The sequence below is a fragment of the Triticum dicoccoides genome, chromosome 2B (genome assembly GCF_002162155.2).
Source record: "Triticum dicoccoides isolate Atlit2015 ecotype Zavitan chromosome 2B, WEW_v2.0, whole genome shotgun sequence".
NCBI lineage: Eukaryota > Viridiplantae > Streptophyta > Magnoliopsida > Poales > Poaceae > Triticum > Triticum dicoccoides.
Window position 1 is genome coordinate 719,912,163 of NC_041383.1, and position 8,934 is coordinate 719,921,096.

An 8,934-nucleotide genomic window follows, 5' to 3' on the forward strand; every position below is an offset into this window, starting at 1 on the left:
GGTGCACTCAGCGTGCCCCCACCAGTTTTATTTGTTCCACTCGACCAAGCTCGAGCGAAACAAGTAAATTGAGAAATCTCAAGACACAAGGACTACAGTCGACTGCCAGCAGTCCACCATAGAATCGACACACCCAGTGGGTGGATGACAAATTTCAAGATTTTCAGTCATTGTTTAACTAACCTGGACATTACTCTGGAGAGCTGAACTCGCGTCATAAGTGGCTTGGTTGGCGGTTCGGATCGCCTTCACCTGCTCCATCATAATCCCGGCCTGGTGTATGGCTTCCTTGGCGGCGCTTGCTTGGTCCTCCGGGACGTGGTAGGTGGAGAAGAGAGAAGGCGGGTCAGCACTCGACGATGAAGGGCAGGCAACCGTCAACGGCTCCGCAAAGGACACGGTAGCCCGAGCAACGTTGCTCCCCTCTGGAATCTGTGGTCCAGGTGCTGACATAACCTGCGCAGCCTCGCCAACAGTCGCCTTCCTGCTCCTCCTTTGCCTCAGTGGCGCTTCGTCGTCATCGTCAGGAAGATTGATGACAACGTTAGATGGAGCTGCAGAAGAAGTTCAAAGTCAAAAATAAAGATTCAATCGACCGAAAGCGAAATCGCGCAGATCATACCAGGATGAGAAGTAGCAGCATCTTCCATTTCTTGATCCTCATGCCTGGCTGAAGTCTCAGAAGTAGCAGCACTGCGATTTTCAAACATCAGTCGGTCAGCGATTGAGTCGACCAAGAATGAAAAACATGAATTATGGCGTTACCCAGAAACAGTCGGAATCTCCATCCTCATCTTTGGTAGGGCCTTCGCCGGTTTTGTCGGGGCCGCTCGGGGTTGCTTCGACGCCTTTTCAATTGGCGCCGGTGAAGTTGTCAGAGGGCGTTTCGTCGACTGTCCAGCAGGCGCGACTCCCTTACCGCGTTCGGCCGCACGGTCATGGGCGAGCTTGGACCTCCTTTCAGAACGAGGAGGCGCAACTTCCTCCTCCTCTTCCTCCTCCTCTTCCTCCTCATCGGAGCCTGCATCTTCATCACCCTCATCAGCGTCCGACTCCCACTCATCTTGGATTTCGCCACCGCTTCCTTCCTCCTCTTCGGCCTGTGCTTGCGCCCCGTTGGGCATCGAGTACAACTCGGTGGTTTCCTGAAAGACAACAAGCAAGACAAAATTCAATCGACCGATCTACGACGAAACAGAACAGACGGAGCAATCGGAGAAAAGTGGTCGTACCTTGTCCGCCTCATAAGAGTGGTCGAGTGGCGGGATCCTCCTGGCTCCACGAGGGTTGTCCTTGTTCCCCGTAATGGCAGTCATCCACCTCTCCAGTGTGGCATCATCGACCTCCTCTGGGTGGACCTGACTGGTGTCTTCAGTACCAGAGTACAACCACATCGGGTGGCCCCGGTACTGGAGCAGTTGGATGCGCCGCCGAAGGAAAACCTCCAGAAGGTCCATGCCAGTCACGTCGTCGCGAATCAGTTGGACTACTCGCTCCATCAACATTTTTACCTGAGCCTTCTCCTCCGGAGCTACTTTCACAGAAGATGGCTTGTTCACTCGACTCATAGAAAAGGGAGGGATCCCAGTCGACTGCCCTGGCGCCGGCTGGTCTTGGCAGTAGAACCAGGTCGACTGCCACCCTCTGACCGAATCGGGAAGGGTCATAGCTGGGAAAGCGCTCTTACCCCTCATCTGTACCCCGAGACCCTCACACATCTGGATTACCTGAGTTCTCTCGTCATTGGGGCTGGCCTTTTTCACCGTCTGGGAACGACAAGTGAATATGTGTTTGAAGAGACCCCAGTGCGGCCGACAACCCAAGAAGTTTTCACACAATGATACAAAGGCGGAGAGATAGGCAATAGAATTGGGGGTGAAGTGGTGAAGCTGGGCTCCAAAGAAATTCAGAAACCCTCAAAAGAAAAGATGTGGTGGCAGAGAGAACCCTCGATCTACATGAGTCGCCAAGAGGACGCACTCACCCTCCTGAGGTTGCGGTTGCCACTCCGCCCCCGGAAGCCTCGCTGCTCCATGCTCGATCAGCCCCTCGTTGGCGAGGTCGTCGAGGTCCTTCTGGGTGATGGTCGAGCAGATCCAATCCCCTTGGATCCAACCCTGCGGCAGGCGAGACCGCGATGAGGATCCACCCCGACTGGGCGCTCTCCCCTTTGCTTGCGCCGCCGCCTTCTTCGCCCGCTCCAAAGCCGCCGTCTTCTCTTTCACCATTGTCACCAACGAAGCTGAAACGGAGCAGCGGTGCCGGGCAGTTGGCGAGGGCAGCAGATGAATATGGAGATGAGGGAGGGGAAAATGGGGAGGCACTGTTCGGAAAACCTCCGCCCAGTTCCTTATATGGGGTCGCTTCCGAGTAGCTGACAGGTAGGCCCAGGCAATCCTGTCAAATCCCGAAACAGTCACGCAGGCGATACGTGGCAAAAAAGGCGGCGCAGGAATCGAGGCGCCCCTGCCTTATCCCATCCGAGTACCGCAGTCTTCTCTGCTTCGCGCGCTCCCCAAAATTCGGATCCCACTAAATCCGCTAACCGCAGGGAAACTTGTCAGACGGAAGGTCTCCTGTGATCCGTCGCTCGGAATCTCCAAGTTCATAAAGTTCACTCGACAGATATAAAGAATGGATCAAGGCAACTAAACGAAAGTTGACACCCTCACCTGAAAGTCATTGATCCAGAGCAAAAACACCTTTACAGTACCAGAAAGCAGGTCGGAAAGATTGCCAACTCCTTCCTCACTCAAACCTCGATCCATTCGGGGGCTACTGATGAAGTCATGTACCTAGGGTAGGGTTACGGACCTATCCAAGGTACCCTCCCCAAGGACATCTTTTTAGTAGAAGCCGTCTTCCAGTCGACTAAGAGGAACTCCACTCGACGGACTAGAAGACACTCGACAAACCTGAAGACACTCGACCATGAAGACTCACTCGACCACCAGGAGTTCAGGATCTATTCTGTATCTAAATGGTCTATAATTAAGTAGTCTTAATGGTCATGATGACACTTTATGTAGGGCGTTACCAGTAATGCTAGATCTTAATGTATTTAACCCTCCACTACGTGGGCTGGTTGGGGTCTTGGCGTCCTCTATATAAGCCACCCCCCTCCACTGGTAGAAGGGTTCGCACCCCTGTAACTCTCACACATATAATCCAGTCGACTGCCTCCGGGCTCCGAGACGTAGGGCTATTACTTCCTCCGAGAAGGGCCTGAACTCGTAAAACACTTGTGTGCACAACTGCTCCATAGCTAGGATCTTGCCTCTCCATACCTACCCCCTATTCTACTGTCAGGCTTAGAACCACGACACAGCCCTCCCGAGAGGTTTTAGGGCTTGGCGGCGGCTCCATATCGTAAAACACGATGAAACTTCCTCTCTGATTTTTTTTCTCCATGAAACGGAATATATGGAGTTGGAATTGAGGTCGGTGGAGCGTCAGGGGGCCCACGAGACAGGGGGGCGCGCCCAGGGCGAGGGGGCGCGCGCCCCACCCTCGTGGACAAGGTGTGGGCCCCCTGGCCTTGATTCTTTCGCCAATATTTTTTATATTTTCCAAAAGTTATCTCCGTGGATTTGCAGGTCATTCCGAGAACTTTTGTTTCTGCACAAAAATAACACCATGGCAGTTCTGCTGAAAACAGCGTCAGTCCGGGTTAGTTTCATTCAAATCATGCAAGTTAGAGTCCAAAACAAGGGAAAAAGTGTTTGGAAAAGTAGATACGACGGAGACGTATCAATGTCCAAATGCAGAATGATTTCAAGGGCAATGCCGATCTGAAGTCGCACATTGCCTATCCACTTGAAGCTCTAAGCTTGCAGCTTACGTGTCATGGCGCGGAGTTTGCAGTTTAGAACCAAATAAGGATTCCCCGTTGACGTGCAAGAATGCCAAGCTTCATGAATTGTCTCTAAGAATCCAGGAGCTTTTGGCCAGAAGGCTTCGAATTTGAACCGCTTCCCGAAAGTGAAATCCGCATGAAGGTCCAGAAGCAATGGACAGTGATCCGAGAACGAAGATCCCAGCGCCGTGAGGAAGCAGGAGGGGTAAAGGTCCTCCCAAGAATTTGTAGCAAAAACATGGTCGATCTTCTCCAAAGTTGCATGCGCTCTCTCATTGGACCACGTGTACCTTCTCCCATTAAGGTAAATTTCCTTGAGCTCAAGCCTATTTAGTCTTGTCTGGAAACGAGAGATCATTCTGCAGTTGATCGAGCTGTTATTTTTGTCCTCTGGATTGACAAGCAAGTTGAAATCCCCAACTAACAACCACGGCCCTGCTTGCAAATCCCGAGCATCCTCCAATTCGCGCATGAACTCAATTTTTGCTGCCTCGGGATTGGGGCCATACACGCCCGTAATCCACCATGGATTCGATCCAGGGGATGAGACGACCGCCGAGATGGTGTTCTTGGTGAGGTGAGGGTTCGAGAGGGTTACAACGAGGGGATCCCAAGCTAGAAGAATTCCTCCACATGTGCCCAAAGCTGGCAGATAATAAAAACCCTTGAATTTATTTCCCACACATTGCAAAACAATGTCCAAGGTCAGCACCGCCATTTTAGTCTCTTGGAAACAGATCAAGCTCGGATCCGCTTTGACGACTGTCTGAAAAACAGCCCTACGTCGTGCTGGGTTATTGAGTCCATATACATTCCACGCTATCATCTTGAGCGGTTGCAAAGTCATGAAAAAGGCCCACACACTCCGCCTCTAGAGGAGAGCCTAAGCTTGTCCATCCACTGCCTCCACTTCTCTGAGCATTGGTGCCGCCGGTGATTCCCAATCGAACAATGCGAGGATGGCCGCGATTTGCCCGTCGGTGAGTGGGTTGTCGAAGAGTCTAATGTAAGCTTGAAGGGCCTCGTCGCCAATTGTGTCACCTTCATGCGCAAGACAAAGCTTGCGGATGATCACTTGTTGCTGTTTTGTCACTTGTATGATGTGTGATGAACAATTTATTTGTAGTGTCTGTGATTCATTTGAGATGAGTTTGGTATGAATATGTTCAATATGTATGCAATTGTTGTGTCCAATATACATCACCTGTTGGAGCAAAATGGTGCTCTATTTTACATCATCTGTTGGAGCAAAAATGTTTCAGGTGATGTATAATGTATTTTTTTTGGTGATATAAAACTGTTTCTTTTGTGTTTAAGATACATCACCTGTTGAGGATGTTGTTCCTCGTGATGGAACCAACCCACTAGAATTCAAATCCTACACGGTATTGGTGGCCATATTTTTTTTGTGATTATTTCTGATGCGCTAACTCAATCTCTCGGAGGTGCTCATGGGTAGGATGTGCCTGCGTGATTTTATGTGAGTGTATGTGCATGTGTATGAGCATGTCTGCGTTTGTACTGTGTGTTAAAAAAAGATTCCTATTATGAATCCAATGAACAAAGTGAAAACAGTAATATAAGAAGAGAATACTATGTATTAGCGGATTGTAACTCTAGTTAAGGAATAGAACTCCTTGATTTCCTGAAAACAAATGTACGGCTGTCTTCCAAATGGAATGGCATACCATCAGTGCCAACGTCACCTGTAGCTCTAGCCCATTTGGAAGCAAGCTGTTGATGTTCGCCATTCGGCGGCTTCAAGGCCGGCACATGGCAAAGATAGCACAATGGCACCAAATATATAGGGCGCATCGGAGGTTTCACATCAGAAGCAGACACGTCTTCATTTCACATCAAAATTTCTCCTCTTCCTATCCATGGGCACGGACGCACAGCACCAGCAACACAGCTATGTATAACTTATATTTAATTAGTTCAAATCATGATTAAAAAATAACTCAAAATACAAGTGGGCTTACAAACCAGGACGAAGGTGCTCCCTCCGGTCATTTTTATCCTGCGTATTAGATTTGTAGATTTGTCTGAAGTCAAATTTTACTAAGTTTGACCAAATTTATGTTAGAAAATATTAACGTCTATAATACCTAATAAATATAGTATGAAAATATAATCTTAGATGAAGTCAAACGATAGATAGATAAAACGAAAAACTACTACTACTCGTCATCCTCCAATTCGGACTCTGTCTCGGTGATGTCCTCCGATGTCTAAACGTAGGCCTCAAGGAACCGCTCGTCGTTGGAGTCCCAGGACGAAGCATCTCCTAGGGTGATGTTGAATTTAGCGACCGTCTTCCTCGTTCGCCTGTCCTCGCGATAAGCGGCTCGCTCCTCCCTCCTCTCATCCCTCTCCGCCCTCCTCTCAGCGAAGAACTGTTGCTTGTTAATGACGTCTTGCGGGAAGCGTTGGCGCCACAGAGCCATGGCCTCCTCGTCTATCTCGGCCAGGCTGAGACGGCGCTCCCGCCTCCGGTTGTCGCGACGATCCTCGTCGGTGATAAGCCGCGGGGAGGCGCCAACTCCTGCGCCCGCTCCCGCGTCGCCACGTCCGGAAAGTTCATGTCCCAACGGGACCGCCGGAGGCCCCACGTCGCAGCAGCGCCCGCGCGGGCGCCCTCCTGGGCGGTGTCGAAGGTTCCGAGGCCGAGGCGCACGTTGCCGGACCGAATCTCGGCGGAGTAGGTGCCGGCCGGACGCACGCGGACGCCGCGGTAGCCCGAAGCGCCCCGGCGGCGCGGCGGTATGGTGGCGTGTCGGCGGCGAGGAGAGAAAGCGGTAGAAGGAGCGATGAGAGAGCGAAGGAGGGCGCTGCAAGTTTATAGGCATGCCGAACGCGGTGCGCCAAATCTAGCGCGCGAGCTCCCTCTTTCTCCCGTGCGCGCAATCGTTTCCCCCGCGCGCTAGTTTCCCGCGCCCGCCGGAACGCGAAAATGTCCCCCGCACGCTAAAATGGCATTTTACCTCGCGCGCGTCTTTTGGCGCGTTGGAGATGCTCTTAGTGTCCCTCTTTTCATCCGTATATTGTATGCACGTCTGACTGCCAAATGGAACAGCATACCGTCAGTGCCGACGTCACCTGTCGCTAATCCATGTGGTTGCAAGCTGCTGGTGTTCGCCGTTCGGCGGCTTCAAGGCCGTCACATGGCCAAGATGGTGTACAATACGGAGTACAATGGAACCAGTATATAGGGTGCATGAGAAGCAGATACATCTTCATTTCAGATCAAAATTTCTCCTCTTTCTATCCATGGCCACGGACGAACAGCACCAGCGACACAGCCGCAACGGCGGCGTGCACACCGGCCACCACTTCCTCATCGTGGCCTACGGCGTCCAGAGCCACCTCAACCCGTGCCGCGTCCTCGCGCACCGCCTCGCGCGCATCCACGGCGTCGACGGCTCCGGGCCCGTCCTCGCCACGGTCTCCCTCCCGGTCTCCGCTCACCGCCGCATGTTCCCTTCTTCCCGAGACGTCGACAACAAGGATGCCGCCAGCGCCACCGACGGCGTCGTCTCTTACGCTCCATACTCCAACGGCCTCGACGACGGCTCCATGGCCAGAGACGGCGAGGCCAGGGCGCGCAGCCGCCAGGCGACCTTTGAGAGCCTGTCAGCCGTCGTCGCCACCCTCACCGCACGTGGCCGGCCCGTCACGTGCGTCGTTTGCAGCATGGTTCTCCCCGCGGCGCTGGACGTCGCGCGTGAGCACGCCATCCCGCTGGCCGTGTACTGGATCCAGCCGGCCACCGTGCTCGCAGCGTACTACCACTACTTCCACGGCCACGGCCACCTCGTCGCGTCCCACGCCGCCGACCCCGCGTACGAGGTGTCCCTGCCCGGACTGCCCCGCCCGCTCCGGATCCGCGACTTCCCGTCCTTTCTCGTCGACACCACGGGTAGCGAGCTGGCCAAGGTCTTCAACGAAGCGGCCGGAGAACTGTTCGAGCGCTTGGGCGATCACGGCTGCACCAAGGTTCTCGTGAACACTTTCGACGAGCTGGAGCCGGCAGCGCTGGCAGCCATGAAGGAGCACCTAGACGTGTTCGCCGTCGGGCCGGTGATCGGGTCCTCCTCGGCCGAGCCGCGCATCCACCTGTTCAGCCACGCCGGCGCCGACGTGAAGAGGTACATGGAGTGGCTGGGCGCGCAGGCGGCGAGGTCGGTGGTGTACGTTTCGTTCGGGAGCGTATGGACGTACAGCGAAAAGCAGATGGAGGAGATTGCCAGCGGGCTGCGGCGGTGCGGGCGGCCGTACCTGCTCGTCGTGCGCAACGACGGGCGGCAGGAGGACGTGAGCCGGAGCCTGGATGACCTCGTGCAGGAGGGGCTGGGCATGGTGGTGGAGTGGTGCGACCAACCCAAGGTCCTGTCGCACCCGTCCGTGGGATGCTTTGTCACGCACTGCGGCTGGAACTCGACGCTGGAGGCCATGGCCCTCGGCGTGCCGGTCGTCGCTGCGCCAAGCTTGTTCGACCAGCCGACGAACGCGTTCTTGATAGAGGAGGAGTGGGCTTCCGGCGTCAGAGGGGAACGCAACAGCGAGGGCGTCTTCACCGGGGAGGAGCTCGCGAGGTGCGTGGAGCTGCTCATGGGTCATGGCCCGAGGGCTATTGAGATCAGGGAAAGAGTAGAGGCTCTGAAAGGGATGGCGCAAGAGGCCGCGGCTTCGGGCGGGCCGGCGGAGCGGAGCCTCCGAAGCTTTGTCATGGCGGCCGGTTCGTCGGATGAAGCTTGCAGGAATACACCACCAAATCTGTCCAAATCGATTAAGTCGATGCATGCTGGAGTGGATCAGCTAGCTCTCTCGATCGGTCGGAGTTAAACAACATTTAATAACCAGGATTGCTAAATCTCAGTTGTCTAAGTCCGTGTTTGGTTCATAAGTCCAAGGACTTTTTTTAGTCCCAACTTATACGTCCCAAGTCCCTAAAAAGTCCCTACATGTTTGGTTCCTGGGACTTATAAATCCCTATAAGACCATATTACAACTATAAGTCCCTATAAGTCCCTCCTTGAGAGTCTTATTTCATAAGTCCCAAACGACCACTTTAAGTC

At 53.6% G+C, this 8,934-nt stretch overlaps 1 protein-coding gene across 1 annotated transcript; it reads left to right on the plus strand.

The window, feature by feature from the left end:
• The first annotated feature begins 7,126 nt into the window (after positions 1–7,126).
• LOC119368464 (cyanidin 3-O-rutinoside 5-O-glucosyltransferase-like) lies at positions 7,127–8,715 on the plus strand. Its single transcript, XM_037633717.1, has one exon. The coding sequence runs from the start codon at positions 7,127–7,129 to the stop codon at positions 8,699–8,701; it is 1,575 nt and encodes a 524-aa protein (XP_037489614.1). The 3' UTR covers positions 8,702–8,715.
• Positions 8,716–8,934: the final 219 nt, after the last annotated feature.